At 39.8% G+C, this 24,925-nt stretch overlaps 1 protein-coding gene across 4 annotated transcripts in view; it reads right to left on the bottom strand.

Annotated features, from left to right (window-relative positions):
• The window catches only part of gpd2 (glycerol-3-phosphate dehydrogenase 2 (mitochondrial)), a 120,804-nt gene that overhangs the window by 48,899 nt on the left and 46,980 nt on the right, over positions 1 to 24,925 (bottom strand). For 3 of the 4 annotated variants that reach the window (XM_072579373.1, XM_072579372.1, XM_072579374.1), the window contains 4 exons: positions 20,416 to 20,590; positions 15,822 to 15,946; positions 15,499 to 15,596; positions 7,032 to 7,195 (listed from right to left, as the gene is read on the bottom strand). In XM_072579373.1, coding sequence (XP_072435474.1) covers positions 7,032 to 7,195; positions 15,499 to 15,596; positions 15,822 to 15,946; positions 20,416 to 20,590 — 562 coding nt within the window. Of the gene's footprint in view, positions 1 to 7,031; positions 7,196 to 15,498; positions 15,597 to 15,821; positions 15,947 to 20,415; positions 20,591 to 24,925 lie in introns of those variants that run through there. The other variant, XM_072579375.1, reaches the window with a different exon arrangement.

Raw genomic sequence — 24,925 nt, 5'->3', positions numbered from 1 at the left:
TGTCCTGCCCCCACCCCAACCTCAGCCATAATCCCTATTTCCTTAAGGAAGAGTGTGCATTGAAGTGAAGAAAATTCTTCACTGGAATAAAACGATCTAAAATGACAGGGACAATAATGACAATGAATTTCATGTCTCCAAGTCATGAGTTTGCAATGCTTGACTGGGCTGACTTGTCCAATTAAATTGTTGCAGGTACAGCGGGAGACACTGTTATCATCTGCATGCTTGTGGGGATGGCTCCTCTGGGCTAGTGAACTGTTGTGGAATGCAAAGCGCTCCTGCTTTCTTACAAGAAGACAACCTAAAGACCTGAATGCACATATCTAAGCACAGGAATATACTTCCTGACAAACACAAGAAGACTGTCTTGTAAGATTGTTTAAGCTCCGCATCATACAATGCGTAAATAACTGATCCACCAAGAAAAGCGCATCCAAATACCAGGAAACCTTGCCATGGCTTCCAAACAATGTGTCTTCTTCAATATTTCTTCAGCTACATGAATGATTCTGACAGATCACTGCTCAGATTTCAGTCACATTCCATAAAAAAAATATGTTGCCTTTTTGCCTTCCAAGAGAATCCAGATATCAACAAATGCTAAATGAAGTCTGACAAGTACCCCAAAGAAACAACGTAGTAAGTTTGCGGCTACAGCGGAAACCTTGAATAAATGGGACATGCTGTATACACCCAGGCTAACAACTAACATATGCTTTGCTTTTCTTATGCCAATATAGAGCACATCTACCCTGCAGTAAAGTAGATTCTTTCATTACTCTCTAGCCTGTGAATGTTGCAGCTTGAATGTGAAATTTTCAATGAAAGCTTGAATAAATCCAGGTGCTATAGATTAGCTATTGGTTCTTCACGCCTGGTACTGGAGTTCAAATCTAGTTGGGACTAAAATGGTGGTGGAGGGAATTTCTTCCAGGCACCATGAATCACTAGGGCACATTAGACAATTGGGTTGGTCAGAACACACACCTAAAATGGCATCTATCCAATTTTGTTTCCTCTGTTTTTATCCATAACCTGTCTGACTTTTTGTTCGCTGCTGCTCTTAGGAAATCCTGGGTGCAAGTGTAATAGATAAGAGCCCATGCAGATAGAGGTAGAATATTAGCACAGGTAGAAGATTGGCTAACAAATAGAAAACCAAAAAAAACCAAAATAGCTGTCGATGCTGGAAATCTAAAACAAAAACAGAAATCTCAGCAGGTCTCCAAAGAAGGGTCATTGGACATGAAACGTTAACTCTGATGCGCTGATGTTGGAAGGAGTGCAGAGAAGGCTCACTAGATTGATCCTTGGTATAGAGGGACTGTCTTATGAGGAGAGTTTCAGGAGGTTAGACATGTACTCGATATCTAAAAGTATGAGAGACGACATTATTGAAACATACAAAGTTCTTAAGGACTTGACAGTGCAGATACAGAAAGGTTGTTTCCCCTTGTGGGACAGTCTGTGACCAGAGGGCAGAATTTCAAAGAAAGTGGTTGCCAATTTAAGATGGAGATGAAGATGAATGTCTTCTCTCACAGGGTAATGAATCTCTAGAGTTTGTTACTAAAAAGGGCTGTCGACATTCAGTACTCGATCTGTAGAACTTCCGCCCAAATAAATTCTGGCAAGAGTGTGACCATGATCGTCAGCTTCTGCTCCTGACTCAGATTCCCAGCTGCAGGTACCATTTTTCTTGCTGATGCACAACTAAAAGCCTCAAGGTAAGCTACTAATCACATATCCACACCAAGACCACCTATTTCCACCTCTGAAATATTGCATGATGTTATTTCAGCTTCACCTCATCCCCTACTATTGAATTTTTTTCTTGTCTCTTGACTTAATTATTCAAGCATATGCATGACCCCTCTTCTCCATTCTGGTCTCAGTAAATTTGGGGTCATGCAAAGCTCTGCTACCTGTCTCCTTATTGCACCAAGTCCCATTCTCCTTGCCCCTATGATCTCTGACTTACTTAAGTTAAGCAGTGCATTGATTTTAACCTTCTCAGCTTTGTTTCCAAAAGCTTCCAAGGCTTTGGTTTTCTTATCTCTAATATCCTCCACCCTACAAGCTAACCAGACATAACAGCTAAATATAAAGGAACAGAAATAGGCCATTTGCCCATTGAGTCAGCACCACCAGTCAATGAGATCATAGCTCATCTGATAAATCGCAACTCCATTTGGCTGCCTTATCCTCATAATGCTTGTTCCCCTTACCAATTAGAAATCTGTCTATCTCCGCCTTGAACATAGCTCAAATATAACTTAATAACTCAGTCTCTACAGTCCTCTGCAGCAAAAGAATTCCACAGATTCATGACTCAGATTTTTAAAAATGCTCCTCTTGGTCATAAATGGATGACCTCTTCTCAGCGATGATGTTGTCTAGTCCTAGACTCCCCCACAAGGGGAAATAACCTTTTTGCATCTATGTTGTCAAGTCTCTTAAGAATATGACATATTCAAATGAGTACAAGCTCAATCTACCCATTAGAAAATCCCTCCATACCCAGAATCAATTCAGTGAATCTCAATGGATTCTTCTAATACCAGTATTTCTTTTCTTAGATAAGGGGCTCAAAACTATTCATAGTATTCCATTTGTAGTCTGCCTACTCTTTGTATAATTTTAGCTGCTTTTATTTTATACTTCATTCCCTTTGAAATATAGGCCAACAGTTAATTTGCCTTTCCTATAACCTGCTGAACTTGTGTGCATGATTTTTGTGGTTAATGCACAAAGTCTACAGATTAAATTACTTACAGTGTGGACACAGGCCCTTCGGCCCAACAAGTCCACACCGACCCACAACCCACACAGACCCAATCACTTAACACTACGGGCAATTTAGCATGGCCAGTTCACCTAACCTGCACATTTTTGGATTGTGGGAGGAAACCGGAGGAAACCCACGCAGAATATGCAAACTCCACACAGAGTCGCCTGAGGCAGGAATTGAACCTGGGTCTCTTGCGCTGTGAGGCAGCAGTGCCACCGGGCTGCCCACTCTTTGAGTATCTTTGAGTAGCTTTGATTATCTTTATTTAAATGATATTCAGCTCTCTATTTTTGCAGGTAATGTGCATAACCTCACATTTTCCCACATTCTACTTCATCTGCCAAGATTCTGCCCAGTCACTTAATCTATGACATCTCTGTGAGTCATCCCTACAATTCACCTTCCCACTTATTTTTTATGTCATCTGCAAACTTGGTGATGGTACTTCAGTAAGGTCTTTGACAAGAGCCCCTGGGATCCAAGGCAAGTTAACAAACTGGATCCAATATTGACTTCCAGCTAGGAGGTAAAGGGTGATGGTGGAGGATTGGTTTTGTGATTGGGAGCCTGTAATCAGCAGTGTGTCACAGGGATCGATGTGGAGACCCTTGCAGTTTGTCACTTACAATAAAAACTTGGATGTGAATGTAGAATGTATAAATAGTGAGCTTGCAGATAATACAAACGGTGGCGTTCTTGAGAGTGAGGAAGAACGTGTCAAACTACAGTCTGATCTGTATTGACTGGTAAATTATAAGAGCAATGGCAGATAGAATTTACTCTTGATAAGTGCAAGGTGATGTATTTTGGAAGATCTAATCAGGAAATGATATACACGATGAATGGTTGTACCCTAGGGAGTATGGAAGAACAAAAGGACTTTGATGTACAAGTTTATAAATCCCTGATGGTGTCCATGAAGGTGGACAGGGTGGTGGAGAGATATGGGATGCTTGCCTTCATTAGCCAAGGTATAAAATACAGGTGCAAGAAAGTCTTGTTACAACTTTATAAACAATTTGTTAGGCCACAGCTAGAATTCTGTCTGGAGTTTTGGTAACAGCACCAACAGGAGCGTGTGATCGCATTGGAGATGGTGTAGAAGAGATTCACCAGGAGTCTCAATTATGAGGAGAAATTTGATAGGCTGGGTTTAGTTTACTTAGAGCAGAAGATGCTGAGGGAGATCTGACTGCAGCATACAAAATGAGGGTGCAGACAGGATAGATCGTGAGAATCTTTTCCTCATGGCAGACCATTTAAGGTGAGCAGTAAGTAGTTAGGAGGAGATCTGAGGAAAATGTTTTTATCCAAAGGGTGGTAGGATTTTTTGATTCAGTATGTGGATGTAACTATCAGAAAAGGAGCAAAACCTGACCTACTCTTGGGAAATAAGGCAGGGCAAGTGACTGATGTGTCAGTGGGGGAGCACTTTGGGGCAAGTGATCATAATTCTATTAGTTTTGAGATGGTAATGGAAGACGATAGACCTGATCTAAAAGTTAAAATTTGAAATTGGAGGAAGGCCAATGTTGACAGTATTAGGCAAGAAATTTCAAAAATTGACTGGGGGCATATGTTCGCAGGTAAAGGAACAGCTGGAAAGAGGGAAGCCTTCAGGAATAAGATAATGAGAGTCCAGATATGGTGTGTTCCTGTTAGGGTGAAGGGCAAGGCTGCTAGGTGTAGAGAATGCTGGATGATTAGAGAACTTGAGTTCAAGAGAAAGGAAACTTATGTCAGGTTTAAACAGCAGGGATCAGGTGAATCCCTAGAGGAGTATAAGGGTAGTAGGAGTATAATTAAGAGGGTAATCAGGAGGGCAAAAATGGGACAAGAGATGGCTTTGGAAAATAGGGTTAAGGAGAATCAAAAGAATTTTACAAATACAATAATGACAAAAGAGTAACTAGGGAAGAGAATAGGACCCTTGAAAGATTAGCAAAGCCAACTATGTGTGGAACCACAGGAGATGGATGAGATAATAAATGAGTATTTGCATCAGTGTTTAATCTAGAGAAGAATAAGGAAGCTAGAGAACTTGAGGAAATAAATAGTGATATCTTGAAAAGTGTCCATATTACAAAGGAGGAGGTGGTGAACGTTTTAAAATCAATAAAGGTGGATAAATCTCTGGGACCAAATCAGGTGTAGCCTAGAATTTTGTGGAAAGCTAAGGAAGTGATTGCTGGACCCCTTGCTGAGATATTTGTATCATTGATAACCACAGGTGAGGTGCTAGAAGACTGGAGTTGCTAATGTGGTGCCACTATTTAAGAAAGGTGGTAAGGAAAAGCCAGGGAACTATCGACCGATGAGCCTGAAATCAATGGTGGGCAAGTTTTAGGAGGTGATTCTGAGGGACAGGATTTATATGTATTTAGACTGATTAGCCATAGTCAACATGGCTTTGTGCAAGAGAAATCGTGTCTCACTAACTTAATTGAGTTTTTTGAAGAAGTGATGAAAAGGATTGATTAAGGCATAATGATGGAGATTGTCAACATGGACTTCAGTAAAGTGTTTAACAAGGTTCTGCATGGTTTAACAAGGTTAGATTACATGGAATACAGGGAGAGCTAGGAATTTAGATACAAAATTGGCTCGAATGTAGAAGGCAGAGGGTGGTGGTGGAGGGTTGCTTTTCAGACTGGAGGCCTGTGCCACAAGGATCTATGCTGGGTCCTTTGTTTTATGTCATTTATATAAACGATTCGGATGTGAACATAGGAACTATGGTTACTGAGTTTGCAGATGACACCAAAATTGTTGGTTTAGTGGACAGCAAAGATGGTTCCCTCAGAGTACAATGGGACCTCGATTAGATGGGCCAATGAGTAGCAGATGAAGCTTAATTTAGATAGACATGAGGTGCTACATTTTGGTAGGGCAATTCAGGTCAGGACTTAAATGGTAAAGACCTGGGGAGTGTTGCTGAACAAAAAGACCTTGGAGTGCAGGTTCATAGTTCCTTGAAAGTAAGTCGCAGGTAGATAGGATAGTGAAGAAGGTGCTTGGTAAGTTTGGCTTTGTCACTCAGTGCATTGAGTATAGGAGTTGGGAAGTCACGTTGCAGCTGTACAGGATGGTGGTTAGGCCACTTTTGGAATATTGCGTTCAATTCTGGTCTCCTTATTATTGGAAAGATCTTGTGAAACTTAAAAGGGTTGAGAAAAGATTAGCAAGGATGTGTTTATCCAAAGATGTGCAGGTTAGGTGAATTGGCCATACTAAATTGCCCATAGTCTTCAGGGATGTGTTAGTTAGGGGTAAATGTAGAGTAATAGGGTAGGGAAATGGGTTTGTGTGGGGTACTCATCAGAGGTTTGATGTGTACTTGTTGGGCTGAAGGGCCTGTTTCCACACTGTAGGGCAAGATTTAAAAGAGACCTAAGCAGCAACATTTTCATGCAGAGGGTGTTTTGTATATGGAATGAGCTGCCAGAAGAAGTGGTGGAGACTGGAAAAAAATAAAAAGGCATCTGGAAGGGTAAATGCACATGAAGGGTTGAGAGGAATATGGGCCAAATGGTGGCAAATGGGACTAGGATATCTGGTCGGCATGGACAATTTTGGATTGAAGGGTCTATTCTGTGTTGTAATGTCTTTATGACTCTATTTATGGAACGCACAGCTTGAAAAGGTGGTGAAGACAAGTTCTCTCACGATATCTGAGAAGCATCTGGATGAGCACTTAAAATGCCTGGGCAGAGTAGGCTATGGGACCAACTGAAGATAAATCAGATTAGTTTTGTTTGATGTTTGTTGGTTGGCATAGATATGGTGGGCCAAAGGGTCTATTTCAATGCTGTATGATTATTATTGGAGGAATGTTTAAATAGGGTAGACTACTGGACAAGGCAGAAACATTCCTGGCTCTTCTAACCCATGGTCAGCACTTCTCATCTCCCTATGGTTCCCCAAGACTATGGAAACATGGCTAACGAGTATAAAATTGCTTTTGTGACAGCTAAGATTCAGCGCTGAGAGTTTACACATTCTGCTGGGTATTTGTATCCTTTCATGTCTTGAACACAGAAAAATGATTCTTTCACATACTTTTCAGGGCCAATGGATTTTAACATAGATTAACTGGAGGACCTGAAAGTATTTGCCTTGAGCATTTCAAAATGAATAGATAATTTTAAAAGGTATCTCAGCTATGCAAAGAGAGTCCAGATTGATTCTCTGTCTTACTTTTAAAATTATTCACACAGAAGAAATTTAAAATAGTTACCATCATAGTAAACAATAGCTCCTATAAGCTTATCTTTTTTCAGCATGGGGAAAAGTTCCAGAGCTCTCGACTTGGTAAGGACATAACTGTTTGTCAAACATTGACGTCCAGCCACAAAATCATACATCTTTATCCCAGCCCAGTAATAAGGAAGCTGCCACCACCTATTAGAGAAAAACAAAGACAGTGTGATGAGTTAGAGTTCAAATGTTTTAAGCATACAAATTTTAATGTACATTGTAAAAATACTATTGCACTGCTTCAATGGTTCAGTGCCTGCTGAAACAAAACATATCCATATGATCAAAACTAGTATAGAGATATCATGTTTCTCAGTCTTTTTGTAACATTAAAAGTTTAGAAAATTTCCTTCCATCTTCAGAATTGCTTTTTAAGTAAAGGCAGATTTCTTTCAGTATAAAATTATGTAAGGTGAGTGATTTAACAGATTTGTTTTATAGATTAGTTTACACCATAGTAATAAACTGGGTCGCTCTATGCCTTGATGGTGGTATAACACACCAGATCATCAACGCCACACTCACAGGAATCCGATTCACTAGAGAGGAAGAAAAGGACAACCAACTCCCATTCCTAGACGTGATGGTACAGAGAACACCGAACGGAGAATTCACCACAAAGGTTTACAGGAAAGCCACACACACAGACTAAGTCCTAAACTATGAAAGCAACCATCCCAACACACACAAACGAAGTTGCATCAGGACACTATTCAAAAAGGGCCACAACACACTGCAGCACAGCAGAACTACAAAAAGAGGAAGAGGAACACCTATACAAGGTATTCGCCAAAAACGGATACCCTCGCAATTTCATCAACAGATGCCTAAGGGAGAGACAACGGAACGAGGACATGCCGCAACCCAAAGGACTAGCCACACTACCATACATCAAGAACATTTCTGAACTGACAGCCAGACTACTGTGACCACTAGGACTCATAACAGCACACAAACCAACAGCCACGCTCAGACAACAACTCACCAGAACGAAGGACCCAATACCTAACATGAGCAAAACTAATGTAGTGTACAAAATCCCATGCAAGGACTGCACAAAACACTACATCGGACAAACAGGAAGACAGATAACGATCCGTATACATGAACACCAACTAGCCACGAAACGACACGACCAGCTATCCTTAGTAGCCACACACACAGATGACAAGCAACATGAATTCGACTACGACAACACTACCATTATAGGACAAGCCAAACAGAGAACAGCCAGGGAATTCCTAGAGGCATGGCACTCATTCACAGACTCTATCAACAAACACATCGACCTGGACCCAATATAGCGGCCACTACAGCGGACAGCTCGAACTGACAACCGGAAGCGGCAGAGACAGGCCACTATAAATGCCGGAGGAAACAGCACAGAAGCGCTTCACAGGAGACTCCCAAGCACTGAGGATGTCACCTAGACAGGGGACGAAACGTTTGCAAGACAAATTCCCAGCTCGGCGAACAGAACCACAACAACGAGCACTCGAGCTACAAATCTTCTCCCAAACTTTGAATAACACAAATAGGCACCAGAAATAAACCAGAAACAAATTGATTTCATATACATATGCAGCATCATGTGATTATTCTTCCTGTAGTTAAGGATCATGGTTATTCAATTCTTTTGCTTACATTCCATTTCCATTCACGTAAACACAAATTAATTTTAAAGGTTTATAATGGAACAACACCAATAGAAGGAGTTCACTTCCTGCACTGGCTGAAGTTACCATGAAGGTTTTCTCAACCTCATCTTTTGACAGAGGTGAGGTGACCTTCAGGTTAAAACCCCTCAACAGTCATCTCTCCCTAATGAGACAGCAGTCCTATCGCCCTCTCGGACTATGGTGACTTGGCGTAATTTAAAATGCATTTATTGGAATCAATCCCTAGTGTGACATATGTGGCCTAAAGATATCTGGCCTCACTGCTTGAATTCCAAGACCTCAAATTAATTCAGCGAGTGTTTCCCAGAATTCATATTTATTACATATTCTAATATAATAAAATGAGCAAATATATCATCACCTCCAATTCAAATCTTCCACTTACTGTTAGAATTTATTTTTAAAATCTACAACAAACTTTCTGTCGACCTTACATTACCTATGCAGTAAAAATGCAAGGCCATTTAAGCACTGTGAACTACAGCATCAGCACTATTGCAGAAAAATCAGCAAACCAGCAGCTATCTGACCTCTCCTAGTTAGTGATATTACGAAATAAAATTAATGAAAGATCAAGATTAGGCAGTAGCTGAATACATTTTTAAACTACATATCAGTTCTGCAAAATGTTCATAAAAAAAGCAAATAGTTTAAAAAGCCTATACACTAAAAGGCCCTGCAAGTTTCCACCAATTCTTGAGCTAGTCCAGTTAGTTAGTGGAAGGCAGACCACACAGAGGGAAGAAAAATTTCTTGTGCGAGCCTCAACTCCAGCAAGTCACGGGGCTGCTCAGATTTCTTACAGGACTGAATTTATGCAAACAGATCAGCGGGCTAAACTTTTTATCCCACAATAATCAGAAATCTAGATTTTCCGATCAAGATTACAGCAAATCTGGTGTTAATCAGTTTCAAATAATTAATGTAGCTGTCAAGGCATTCTCAACTCGAAAATTAATATTTAACATTCCACTAGCTATGCAAGTCCATCTTTATTAAATATATATGTATACTGTACAAATTAGGGACTGCCTATTCTATTAGCATGAGAAAACAAAGCCTAAGGAGCAGGTTTCATCACAGAATGAATATAACATGGTACAGTCTAGTAACCAATTTTGAAGCAACATATCTGCTATATCCATGTGAGTGAAGTCAACACAGACATCAGTGCGCATGCTCCACTGAAATATAAATCTAGACTAGACTTACTAACATTAGTTTGGGAACATGTTCAGAGACTCAACAGCTTACAGAAAATAGGCACATGCTCAGATATAAAACAGGAAGAAAATTTTGTAATTAAATCACATTCTGTTTGCTTGCATTTTACACTTAGAATTGAAAAGGTTTGATTACCACCTTACCATTGAAATATGTGCAGATTTTTTTCAAATAATAAATTACCATATAAATAAATCAGATTTATTTAAGACAATATTTCCATTTCCTTTTGTTATAATATATAAGGTTTTAACACAGTTCTAATGAAAGGTCGTCTACCTAAAATACTTTTTTTTTCCACAGATGCAACCTGACTTGCTGAGTACTTCCAGAATTTTCTATTTTTATTTCAGATTGTCGGCATCCACAAGCACTTTAGTTTTAAAAAATTAAATCTTCACTGTGTCATGTTAACCTATCTTACACTCTCCTGTTCAAAATGGAAATTTAAGATAGCCTCTAGAGCAGATATAATATTTACATTGTTTCATCACTGTGTTCCACTCAACATGCTTTTGAGATTAGTCTACAGTCTACATCCATCTCAATACCTTAAAGTTTCAGAAGGTAATAGTGCCTAAGACAACTCCCTGAAGCAGCACTCATCTTTTACTGAGAAAGTTCCTTTAGGCTTCTGCACTTGAGCCAGCTTTGGTGTCATTTATTGGTTTTGAAATCCCATCTGTGCCAAAATGAAGGACAAGTAATTGCTGTTTTCTTGGAAGAAATAAATGTCAATGCTGTTGAAGTCATTCACATACGTGACAATGGCAAAGAGAAAAATCATAGCTATTCATTGATGGGACTGAGTTTTGCCAGTCACTGTTCTAGACTGAAATAAGGTGCCCAAGGCTAAACTATTATGAAAATCAATAAAAAATGAGAAGTAACTAGTATAAGGAAGGAAAACCATTAGATTTTGACATTATGAATAGCTATTTCAAATATTCCTCTTCATAATAAGTATCTAGAGAGCACATGCAAAATATGGAAAGGTGCTGGTGTGATTGTGCTGACCTGGATAAGTCCTGTTACAATTGAGTTTTATATTAATACAACCAATCTATATGATACTTTATTCAGGCAAACCACCAAAAATTGGGCTACAACAGATGAAAAACACACTCATCGAGATTCTATTCAATTGTGCTTTTTTATTCAGCACTATTTCCCCAATATCAATCTACCCAGTCCAAAGACTGCATTAACAGAAGCTGTAATGACATTGTCAACTAGAAAGTTAATGTTTAATGTTTCACCAGCTACACAAGTCCACCTTTAGAGTAAATTATCATTAACCTTATGCACAACATGAGTTTCTATCAACTTTTCTGATAGTCTTAAAGGCATCAGGTTAGAACCATAGGTAATTGCTACTAATTGTGCACTTTTGCAGGCTTTTGAAGAGGGTTTGAAATTAAGCTGGAACTTCTAAGTTCAATAACAACAATGCATTGACATTGGTAAAGGCGAAACCATCTCTGTAAAGACCATCTCTGTAAAGAGTCACGAACTAATGACATGAGCACACTGACTGTGGCAAGGCTTACACAACATAATAAGCGAAGTCGAATAGAATCACTGAAAACAGTGCATGCCTCCCTGATGGGCTTAATGTATTTTATGCTTGTTTTGAACAGAAGTCAGTGAAATGATGTCACTCGCCCAGACAGCCTTGTGTGTACCTGTACCTACAGTCATCACTGCAGAAATAAGTTCGACATTCTTGACAGTGAACTCACGGAAAGCAACTGGACCAGATGGAGTCCCCGGCTGTGCACTCATTTCCTGTGCGGACCAGCTGGCGAGAGTATTTGCAGACATCTTTAACCTCTCCTTACCACAATGTTGTCTTTCCTTGTCAGTTGGGAGATGAGCCACAGTTAGTCCTGGGGCTCTGATCACTGAAAGGCAAGGATGGGGACATCATCAGGGGCCACTGACGTGCTGGGTAAGTTGGGGCAAGTCAATTGTGGGGATTTGAGGCAGCATGCTGGATTACAGAGAGGTTAGTAATTGAGAACAGGGCCATATCATCATAAGAAGGGAGACATTGGGAGGACAGAAGGGCAAGGGGTACTGAGGGAGGAGGATCATTGATCGTCCCAACCACAGTTGATTCATTGGGTGGGACAATTCAAAATTATGTTTGTTATAACTAAGCTGTATGCCTGGGGCTCAGTAAGTCAAGAGGGGAAAATGAGCAATTAAATAATAAAGATTTGGATGGGATTGAAGGGAAGATCGAAACTGATCGGGTTGGCAAGGGATTCAAATCATGACAAACCTTCATACTAGTATGGGTGCTTGGAAAGAATGGCTATCGTTCAGACAGGGTGGCATTAAGGATGGCTAGTCTCTCCTCCTTCATCCTTGTAGCTGCAGCTAAAATTAATTGCAGAGTTGATGATACAAACTGAACATATATTTAAAAATATGATGACACAATTAGGATCAAGTTTCAGTTGTACCATTTGTGTCCTCAGGTTTTCTTTTATCTTTCCTTCCCACTGTTAAGATGCAGTCCTAGGGTCTGCAGCTAAGCTGGAGGATGCCTGCCCTGTTGGCCTTGGAGTTTGGGGTGGCAGATTCTCAGGGCTATTTTGGGCAGAGGGCCCAATCATGTCAAAAATGTCCTGGCCAGATGTAGGTTCACCCTTCACACAGTTTGGATTCCCACTGGGTTGGAGATTGTAAACGAGGTGGAAGAGACTTCTGGAGGGCCTGTATGAGGTGCTTTCTCCTACTGTTCACCCTGTCTCACAGTGAGGAAGGGACATTTTGAGTGAGATCAAGGACCTTCATTTCCCTGTCACCTTGCTGTTGGCTGAAAAATGTGTTGCTGGAAAAGCACAGCAGGTCGGGCAGCATCCAAGGAGCAGGAGAATCGCTCCTTTTGGGCATAAGCCCTTCTTCAGGAATGAGGAGGGTGTGCCAAGCAGGCTAACATAAAAGGTAGGGAGGAGGGACTTGGGGGAGGGGCGTTGGGAATGCGATAGGTGGAACGCTTTTCCAGCAAAACATTTTTCAGCTCTGTTCTCCAGCATCTGCAGTCCTCACTTTCACCTTGCTGTTGGTGCTGACCAAGTGCAGTTCTTCACATTTATCAAGTAGATATCGAGTGTGCTGGACCTGGGACTCCATGGCAGTATCCAACGTGTCCAGAGAAAAGGACAATCCACATATGCCTGAGCTAGCACCTTGCAGATAGTGTTGATTGACTCCTCTAAGTGTCTCTGAAAAGCTTGCTTGCTGTTCCTGTGCCTGCTTGTGCATTTATGTGAAGTTATGCCCACCCAGCACCTTGAGGTCTTCCTCTCCATGGGTCTGAGCAGGTGGCCTGGTCTCCCACAGTCCTGAGATCTTCAATCTTCACCTGAGTTCGAAATTATGTATCACAATGTTCTCCAATCCTTCAATGGAAACCTTAAAGTTCCATCCCCTTATCTTTGTCATCCTTCAGTGCTCACTTGAACTGGAAATAACACACATTTTAATACCCATTTGTTTTTCATACCTCCTAACATTGATAGCAGTATTAGAATACCGTCAGGCCTTACAGCACTAATACAAGGTACACTCTGAGACAATCCTGACTAACTTAGAATTAAAGATAAAAGAAGGCTGACTTTGGAGGCGCCTTAAAGGCATGATGTGGTGGCTAGAGCAGTTCAGGATTCAGTGCTACACAGCTGGACACTAATAATGTTCCCTCTCATTTCCTTCTGTTGTGTGTTGCCCACTCCTTGCTCATTGTAAAAGTTATGGGAGGTCTTATTGTCCACTGTGTAGGCTGTAAGGGAATGTTGGTTAGCTGGACAGCACCCTGGCAGAATTTGAGAAAAGTCTTCAGCTTCATGTGGTTTCTCTTCGAGACATAATCATGAACCAGCCATAGGCAGAATTGCTTTCTGAATGCACGCATTAATATTCTCATCAATCATGGCATCCTTAGAAAGAACACAAACCAAGGTATGCAAACTTGAGACTGATGATGTCAACCAATTATATCTGTGTTTCACAGTGTGTGCCAGGTGCTGACTGAAAGATAACTTCAGTTTCAAGGAAGGGAAAACATATTGGCTGCACTTCAGGATTTGGATATCACTGTGAAGATGTCTTCCTTGTTGTGAGCAGCCAGGGCATAAGATCAGCCATCATTACACCTGTAGACCTGTCTCTAATTGCAGTCTTAAGCAAAAGAATGGCAAATTATGGCAAAGAAGAGATTCAAGAGCTGGGGAACAATGACATTTCATTGATTTAAGGACATTACGCTAAAGACAATGAATATCTCACCACAAGCTCAAATACATTGAACTATGTCATTATCCAGTAGGTACAGGCTTTTGGCAAACATGTTTATACAGCATAGCTGGGACAGCAAGTTGCATGGATCACATCTCCTCACACTGCCAAAGAGGTACTTCATTCTGTGAACAAGAAGAGTAAATCTTGATGTGGCCCTCAGCATTATTCTTTGTAGCTTCAAATAGCATATGTGAGTGTCTTTTCTCCAACTGAAAGATGACTTACTCCTTGGTAATTATTGTATATATTTTAGATCCTTTCTGCTCCCAGATACTGACAATGTTAGCTTCCAGGTTTGTAAAGTAACTCTATTGTGCTTCCAAATCTCTGATGGAATGCTGTCTGGGCCAGTGTTTATTTGTTCATCTTTATCACCTTTCCAGTGAAACGAGGAAGTGGCATGCTTTCTTTCTTAGGCAGCTGCTGAATTTGATGTAGAGAACCTGCTGAGGTGAGAGTCTGTTGAGGAGTTCAGTGAAATTCTCACACCATTTCAGCAATCTATTACAACTGCCTTCCCAGAGATCAATTTATTTCCATCAGCTATTAGTTAGACGCCAAGGTTGTGGTGGTGGGCCATATACAGTTTTCAGCATGCAGTAAAAATATGGTTCATGCTTTTCAGCAAGATCTTGCAACTCATCAGCCTTTACAGTCCACCAGTCATTCTGTATTTTGCTTAAAGCATCCTTCATGGTCTCAAGAGTCACATTCCTGGGTCACTAAACAGATGGTGATAGTCTCCACCAAATACAGGGGGGAGAAGGTTGATGAGATTTTGAGAACAAAACGACCAGAAAATAAAGAATAAAAATTAGAACACTGGTCAGCATGGTTGTATAGTATTCTAAACTCATCACAGATGTTGTCAATGTATTTACCCCATTGTATCAACTGCTCAAAGATGAATTTGGTAAGGAGTGATCTGCAGGGTGACAGGAAGCAATTGAAGAAGAAAGAAAGGATTGTCTGGTGATACTGTTTCAGTTCACTATGTTCGGAAGAAGCACCCATTTTAATGTATGATGCCTCATCGTAAATGGTGTAATGAGCTAGACAAGTACAATATCTGAGAGGAAATTAGGCTTATCATCAAGATTAACCTCTATATAACACAGGTTAACGGTCATAAATATTTGACTGTTTTCTACTGTAAGTTGAAGAAAGTATTTGAATAGTGAAGCATTAATAGATCTATCACATGCTATTTCAAATATATTAAGAGATGCTTACCTATAAAGAGGGAGCATGATCGGTAACTGTTTTGCAATATGTGGGGCAATCTCGAGTAGGTTGGCACGTTCCACGAGTGCTTCCTTTACTAGTTTATACTATAAAAGGAAAACAGTTGGAAGCTTTAATTATTATGATACTGAAACTTATTGATGACTTAAGTGGTTCTGGAAAAGACATAGGCAGCTAATAACTCACAACTGTGTTTATCGGCACATGCATTCAATAATTATTCAGGACAATACAAGCAGGAAGTAACACACATTCTTGAAAAGCAGACAATGCCAAGCATATTTATTCACAAGAATGCTTATTATTTACACCTGTTCAAAATCTAAGTTCATGAATGCTTTCTGTAGGTATCGCACTCCTCCATGGATAAGCTTGGTGCTTTTGCTACTGGTCCCAGAAGAAAAGTCCTCTCTCTCTATTAGTGCAGTTTTGAGACCTAGGCAAAAACAAAAAGTATTCTCTATAGATTGTCCTAAGTTACGTACTTGTATAATTTTTCACATTTCATTTAAAGTTAAAACATTTTCCTTCACTTGAAGATACTTGAAGATAGAGGTGCCTCTTTCTCTCAATGTTTTGAATTTTATTAAGATTAGAGTAGAAAACCATCAGCCAGGTTACCATTGAAATGAAGAATCCTCCCTATAAAGATGTTACTCAAATCAGTCAGGCAGGAGGGCTGTATTCAGCTGCCTGGAGTAGTGCCCTCCTTGGCTTGCTACCAAATGTTTGTTTCCAGGGTGCTAAACTGGTTCCTTTCTTTCATTCTTTTACAAGACACAGGCATTATGTGCTAGGCCAGCATTTCTCAATCCTCCTTAGTTGCTCTGGAGAAGGTGGTGGGAAGTCACCTTCTTGAGTCACTGCAATCCATGTAAGTGGATCCACAACGCTGTTCATCTCTGAGAATCCAGAAGCTAAGTGGGAAATTCCTTTAGTTGGTCTCAGACAGATTGCTAGCCGCCCTGATCAGCCAGCTGCTCCATCTGGTGTGTTGCCTAATGCTGCCTCCACACAAATAGACCAGCAATCAATAGTCACGAGACTGGCATACCAGGCAGCAGGGATGTTCTTAACTCCACTCCTCCCTCAGCGGGCGTGGAAAATCCAACTGATATTGCATTTCTTATATTTTTATCCAGTTGGAACGTTACAAAATTTATTGGGAAATTAAGTAAATTCTTTAGATGCTGATTTGGTCAAATAATATCTGGTTTCAAACTATTCCAAATTATTAACTACATGCCTCAAGAAGGAATGGAGTTTGATCTTTTATTAGTTTGTTCTTGGGATAAGCATGATTTTGGAAAGGCTATAACTATTGACCACTGTAGATGCCTGGGAAAAGATTGTGGTCGGCCTTCTTTTTGAACCACCTGTGAACCTTGTTTTGACAATTCACAACTTGAACAGATTTTTTTTGTGATTGCGTCTAATACACATTTTGTTTCAAGGGACTATATTCTCAGCTGTATGGAAGTAGCAACGTCACTTATCAGTCTAACAGATAGAACCTAAATTGCCAATATAAATATAGGCAGCCCAAAAATTACATTGAAATCTTTGAATCATTAGATGTGACACCTTTTCTTTGCACATTAGATGAGAAGGACAACTGATCTAAAGGAAAATCTAATCAACTGGGTGATCTTAATTAAAATATGTTATCTAGTGAACTACAGCTAACATTGAGGCACACTCGGACAGCAAATAAAATGATGCAACAGTTTTAAAATCCACTTGTGGGACCTGGGTGTTGCTGGCTGGGCCAGCATTTATTGTCTCTCCCTTGTTGTCCTTGAGAAGGCGATGGCGAGCTGCAGCTTTTATTTGCTGCTGTCCACATGCTGCAGGTTGACACACAATGCCCTTAAACAGGGTATTCCAGGATTTTCACCCAGCAACAGTAAAGCAATGGTGGTATATTTCCAAATCAGGATAGTGAGTGGCTTTGAGGGGAACTTCCAGGTGGTGGTGTGCTCCCATGCTGACCTCATCCTTCCAGAAATAAGGGGTTGTGGATTTGGAAGGTGCTGTTTAGGGAACTTCAGGGGAATTCCTGCAATGGATTGTAGATAGTACACATTGCTGCTAAAAGTAGTATCAGCGGTGAAGGAAGTAGATATTTATTGATCAGGTACCAATCAAACAGGCTGCTTTGGCCAGGATGTTGTCAAGCTTCTTAAGTGTTACTGAAGCTGCACCTTTCCAGGCAAGTGGGGAGTATTCCGTCATACTCCTGAGCACAGTGTGGGAAGGCTGTGCATGAAGCAGCATGGGAGATGAGCAATACAAGGAAACAACTGCAAACATTCCTGACTTGTGCCTTGTAGATTGTAGACAGACTTTGGGGAGTCAGGGGGTGAGTTACTCACCGCAGTATTCCTAGCCTCTGACCTGCTCTTCTAGCCTCTGTGTTTATATGGCAGATCTAGTTAGGTTTCTGGTCAATGGTAACCCCAGGATGTTGATAGTGGGGGATTCAGTGATGGCATCACCACTGAATATCAAGGCATGGTGGGAGTAGATAGGAAATATAATTAAAATGGTGTGGAGTCAAGAAAATTGTTTCATTTGATCATGACTCTGATCAATGTGATATAATTAAGAGCTATTCATTTCAAGTTAAGCATTACATTGAAAACATGGATAATACACCATTAGATAGCAAACAAACAAGAGAGTGGACAGCGGCAAATTAATGCATATCTGCTTGTGATTATAAAGATCACTTGGCCAATCATATGTATTGTACAGGCTTATAAATATAAACTAAATCAGCACTTTATATATTTACCATAAATATCAGACTTAATTCATATTCAGAAAAATTTAAATTCGAAGTTGTTTCAATGGAAGTTCGCTCCTTGCAAGTAAACCCGGACATTGTGTTTAGTTTAGTCAGTGCACAATTATGAGAATAAAACATGGAATGACAGAGAGGGAGCAGTATGAGGACAAAGCAGCGAGTGAGACAAGGAGCAGTGTGAGGATAAAACAGCGAGTATGAGAGAGGGAGCAGCATAGGGAATAAAAAAGCACGTCTGAGGGAGCAAAGTGAGAGCAGAGAGAGGATAAAAGTGTGAGTTAGAGAGGCCAAGCTGCAATGCAACAAAAAGCAAGGGTGCAGTGCAAACGCAGTGAGAGGACAAAAGGCCAACACTGAAAGGATGAGGTGAGACTGCAACTGGTGATGAGAAATGAGGGCATAAATGTTTGAGAGGTTGCTTTTGTGTGAGAGTGATTAACATTGCTTTAGGTTTAGGTAAATAATGAGGGAGGAGCAAGGAACAATCTCTTTTTGGATCTTCTAAATGGAAAGAGACTAACTTAAATACAATGAAATTGAGGCTTGGGTGATCTTTCAGAAATCACTAGGGTCAGGGATGGTCTAATGGTCTAAAATGGCTAATGTAACACACCTCTTTAAGGAGGGAGGGAGGCAGAAGAACAGGAAATTATAGGTCAGTCAGCCTGACCTTGGTCATTGGTAAGATTTTAAAGAGTCCATCATTAAGAACGAGATTGCAGAGTATTTGGAAGTGCATAGTAAAAAAGAGCTGAGTCAGCAAAACTTCATCAACGGGAGGTCATGCCTGACAAATCTGCTTGAATTCTTTGAGGAGGTGAACAAGTTAAACAAAGGACAACCACTGGACATGATCCATTTGGACTTCTAGAAGGCCTTTGACAAGGGGCTATACAGAAGGCTGCTAAATAAGACAAGAGCCCAGTGGTGTTAGAGGCAAGTGGATGGACAGTGGATTGGCTGAATGGCAGAAAGCAGAGAGTGGGGATAAAAGGAAACTTTTTTCAGGAAGAATAGAGGCATAAACTATTTTCTAAGGGGAAAAGCTTCAGAAATCTGAAGCACAAAGGGACTCGGGCATCCTAGTTCAGGATTCTCTTAAGGTTAACATGCAGGTTCTGTTGGCAGTTAGGAAGGCAAATCCAATGTTAGCATTCATTTCAAGAAGACTAGAATACAAGAGCAGAGATGCACTGCTGAGGCTGTATAAGGCTCTGGTCAGACTGCATTTGGAATATGGTGACTAGTTTTGGGTACTGTATCAAAGGAACGAAATGCTGGTATTGGAGGGGTTCCAGAGGAGGTTCACGAGAATGATCCCAGAGATGAAACGCTTGTCGTATGAGGAGTAGTTGAGGATTCTGGGTCTATACACGACAGAGTTTAAAAGGATGAAGGGGGAGAATGTCATTGAAATTTTCAGAATACTAAGAGGACTGAATAAATGTGGAGAAGATGTTTCCACTATGAGAAGAGACTAGGAGCTTAGGGCACAATCTGAATGAAGAGATGACCCTTTAGAACTGAGATGAGGAGGTATTTCTTCAGCCAGATGGTGTTGAATCTGTGGGACAGAAGGTTGTGGAGGCCAAATCATTGAGTGTACTTAAGGTAGGTTCTTGATTGGTAAGGGAATCAAAGATTTTGGAGAAAGCAAGAGAGTAGGATTAAGAAACATATCAGCATGATCGAATGGTGGAGCAGTCTCACTGGGCCAAAGGCCTAATTCTGCTCTGCTCTCTTAGGACTTTATCATTCATATCAGTGTACAATGTTATAGCCAATATCACTGAACAGTTGTTTTAATATGAGGACTGTGGTTGAAACCATTTCAAAATTCAGTACCAGAAATCTTCTGACATCAGTTATCTTAAACAACTACAAAATCAAAGTTTGAATACATCTTCAAACCATATAATACTCAAAGACAACTGAGAGGGAAAGGCATCACATGATCAATGACCTGTTCTTTTTGAAAATAAAGAGCTTTCTAACATCCTAGTTTTCAACTACACTCAAACTTCTAGCTTACAAGTCCACATATGAGACCCTAATACACAAAATGATAAGAACATTTTAAATTAGGAAGTACTTACCCCGAGTAACAGCATCTAGGGCACATCCAGATCCGGTTGCCCCTCCCCCAATAACAAGGATATCAAATTCCTTCACTGTCTTTAAGGTGTACAGTTGAACATCTCTTGATGGTATGTGATATTGAATATATTTTCCATTCAATTGTTCTGATGCTTGAACACAAGAAAGGCGAGCCTATGCAATTAAAATAGAATGGCAATGAATGAAGACTTCAGTGAAGTTTCCATTTTGGCCTAATTAAAGATACTGAGATGAGAGTATATTTTTGACAAGATTCTTTCAGCAGATATAAAACATGTTCATTAAATGAAACAATTACTTTATATTCAACATTCTTACCTTTTAAAAGTCACTTTCCATTTTATTTTACACTTGTGTTATCTTCAAAATTTCCAGTATGAATTACAATAAAGGTAGCACACCCACATCAATTGCACATCAGAGTAGTTGGATGGTTCATTTGAACTTTTCACCATAAACAAAATAATGAGCTAGAATTTACTTTAAAACAAAAGATTTCAGTGATGCACGTGATTATTTTGAATTTGTCATGCAGAAGGAACATCCCGTAAGTTACAAATCAATGCATAGTACTGGACAATTTATGTTGCTTTGTGAAATACAGCATCTTTAATTTCCCCAAGAGTATCATTAACTTCCTGCGTATACACAGTAATTGCCCATTAAATTTGACACAAAGTTTAATCTAGCAATTAATAGATTAAGTATCTTTTTAATGTTGTGATAATTATTAATGACTTCCAATCAACTTCTCTGGCCCAGAAAGTGACCAATTAAAAATGGAGTCTTGTTCTTTCATGCAGTGAATTCCATTTGGAGATTATAGAAAATCAAGTTCTTTAAATCTTTTCTTCATACTTTCCCTTTGCACTTTTTCTCTAGCTTAATTCAATTGTGTTCTGACCGCTCCTTTCTATGTACTCAATTTTCAGTATTGAATTGTTCAGCACTAATTCACCCACCATCTCAGTGCTTCCTCCAGTATTTCCAAATTACTTTATCTCAGTGACTGAAAAGATACACAGTTGCCCTTACTGCATCATTTTAGCTTATATTTACAGATCAAAAAGAAAGTTGAAGGGCGCAAAAAAGATCTTACTAGCTGAGTATTCCGCAACAATGTCAAACTTCAGCAAATTTTAGGCTAAGAGAGCATCACCTTCAGAGCGATTCTCTTATTTATGAATTTAGTAAAGAGTTAGATGCAGAAAGCTACATTTACACAAATCACTGAAATATGAAAAGGGTCCAAACTCTCTCCAACAGTATTGTCTACATTTCATTTTACACCTAATCATTTTATAGGACCACGATAATGTTTATAACAATATATGTTCCCACGAAACTCATACTCCAGTAAATTATGCAAAACAACGAACTAAGTGACCAGCCATTCTATATTTTAAAGAATCATCCTGTAATTTAACTATTTGCCCCTTATCCAATATTACAAGTGTCCTGTCTTCCTACAATGTCATTTGTTTACTGAATTTCTTGGAAATTGTGCAGAAAACTTACTGGCATATCCTCTTGCTGACTGTGCTGTCTTTACTTTAAGTGCAACTTACTGGGCACCGACCTTTCACCCAAAAGTGAATATAGGGCCATGGGAGAGCAACCAAATAGTTATGTATTCTACATATTTCTTTTACTTAGAGAATTGTTAGAGAAGACCCCAGCACTCACTATGACCTCTTACTTGCATGGTTGAAGTGTCGCTTATTTTATGGCCAAAGAATTGGTCCCCTATCGCAGAAAGCAACCATTTAGTCCTTTACGTCTGTATCATCTTTTTGAGTCAAGCAATTATAGTCATAGTCATAGAGATGTACAGCATGGTCCAACTCGTCCATGCCTACCAGATATCCCAACCTAACCTAGTCCCATTTGCCAGCACTTGGCCCATATCCCTCTAAACCCTTCCTATTCATATACCCATCCAGATGTCCTTTAAATGTTACAACTGCACCAGCCTCCACCTAAGTCCTCTGGCAGCTCATTCCATAGAGTGCTTCCATGTCTTTAACTGCACACTGTGCCTTCGCATATTCGCTGCATTTTTTTACCGTTTGCTCTCCCCTTCTCTAAATAATTCTGTTTCTGTGATACTTTGTTCTTTAGTAGTTCAACAATTGATTTACCTTCCCTATCGCTAGCCGCACACTGTGCTGTGGGCCTTCTCCTGCACTTCCTCCAGTTTATGTGCAAGCTTTCCCATATCATAGTACATTGCCTTAGATATGTCCTCATCGCTCACCAGTTTCTATCACTGCTGGTCTTTGGGTATTTTCCCCACCTCTGGGTTTGAATTGCTGCGCTAGCCTAGTGTTTCACTGTCACTGGCTTATAAACTAATTTCAACTTGCTCCTCCATTCATTCCTTTCCCCTCCCCACATTTCTTTTATCCATTTAAAAAGTAACATGTAAAACAAAATACAGAATCTTCAAAATACTTCCTTGTACTATCTCCAATTTTTCGTTGAACATCTTAAATCTGTTGTCTAGTTGCCAACCTTTCTGTCAGTAAGGGGAAACGAATACCCTAGCTGTCCAAAATATGGCAACACCATCCTTCAGAATGTGATCGTGTCAATTAGGTATTTTCTTTCCATTCTACTATCAGTATTTCATTGCATTCAAATCATGGTCATTTATTTCCAAGTTGACCAAACTGTTTAAATAATTCCACTTAATTAACAGTTGGCATTATCTTAAAATTATGACAATTTAAGAAAAATAGAAAATGTGGGTGTGCCTAAAAATTCCACAATTGGTTTGTATTTTCAACAGCAAGCTTGTTAACTCTGATACGTAGGTACATATAATTATAACAAAAAGAGGGTTCGAAAGCCATATTAATGAACAGTTCACTTTGGTTAATTTCCTACACAAAACCTTTCACTCCAAGGGAAAAGAAATAAGTTTAATGATGACTAAATGTTTTATTCAAATCTGCACACAGAACTCATACTGAATGATTATATCAATTTTGCTCCTGCTGGAACACAATTAGACTTGCAAATTCTTCAACGTACAGTATCAAGACATTTGCAATTTGGAGCTTAACAGCAAACGAGACCTATTAATTATCATCTACTTCCAAAAAAGTGCATATTTAAAGACTGCAGGCAATTAACAGCCAGGTTGTCCTGTAATCACAGTTTCAGCTTAATGCAAGACTTCATGCAAATTACTGTTATAGACAGGGATTTCATTTGTTTTCTCATTGGGGTTACTTTCAGATCATGTTCTCTTATTAAAGTCTCCTGTATTTTAAAAATGCACGAGACTGCAACAAATTTAATAAAGAATACATTCTCGAACACAAACCACTGTTAATTTGATGGTCGTACACAACCACACATTCAAAATTCAAATACAATGAAAGAATGACAAAATTTACTTTTTTGTATGATAGTTAAATATATTTAATGCTCTTGCACTATGTAATAGTAATCAATATTGAACTAACAGAAGCACTGATTTTTAACTTCCCACAATCAATTACAAAGCTGACCATGTATGGGATAGGGGCAGATGTCAATTAAAATGAAGACAACGATTTACCCATTTAAGAATGCTGCTTTTCCAGTGTAAATCTGTTCTCCTGAGATCAGAACAACCTGCCCTAAGCAAGAAGTACCTTATGAAAATGTGCAGGGTGGGGCCCAGTAACATAAATAGGAGCCATTTTGCAATATTAGTCACAGAGCAGGAGAGCAGTGAGGTCAGGACAAACCTAACACTCCCCAATGGGGTCGATGGGCTTTGCTTTACCATTACACGCCACAGTTGCATTCAGAAATGCACTGACCAGACTGCAGTGAACTCATCCTGCAGGTGGCCCTGGTTTTCATGTTCCTGGCTAGCTAATTGATCCAGTTAGGTAAGGATCAAAGTCCCAAAACATTTAGAGTATTTCTTTATCTTTTATCCTTTCATGTTAGCTGGCAGGAAAACCAATTGTTACACATCCTGAATAGCCCTTGGACTGAGTGGATTATTCAACCAATGGGAGGGCACTTAAGTGGATCTGGAGGCACTTGTAAGCCACAGAATTACTGAGACTAGTTTTCAATTCCAAATTTATTCATTCAAATGCTGTGATGGGGTTTGAATTCACATCCCATAGCATTATACTTGCATGGACTTCTGGATTACCAGCCCAATGACGTTACCGCCACACCACTATCTTCCTCATAGAGGCAGGAATCAGGAACCAGAATTGGTTTTTGGCCCAGCTTTAGGGTAAACCGCTATCGTAACTTAATCCCAATATTCAACATCCTGAAGATCAACAGCAACTGGAAACTGAACTGGACCAGCCAAGTAAAACTGTGGCTACAACAGCAATCAGGAGCCAGGAATTCTGTCCAGTGTATGTCATCTCCTATCTCCTCAATGCCTGACTACCAACTATAAGGCAAAAGTCAGCATTGTTATGGAATATTCTCAAACTTATCTGGATAGGTATAGCTCCTAAATAC

The sequence above is a fragment of the Chiloscyllium punctatum genome, chromosome 10 (genome assembly GCF_047496795.1).
Source record: "Chiloscyllium punctatum isolate Juve2018m chromosome 10, sChiPun1.3, whole genome shotgun sequence".
Classification (NCBI taxonomy): Eukaryota; Metazoa; Chordata; class Chondrichthyes; order Orectolobiformes; family Hemiscylliidae; genus Chiloscyllium; species Chiloscyllium punctatum.
Note: the sequence above shows the minus strand (reverse complement) of the source record. Positions and strands in the feature narration are given on the sequence as shown.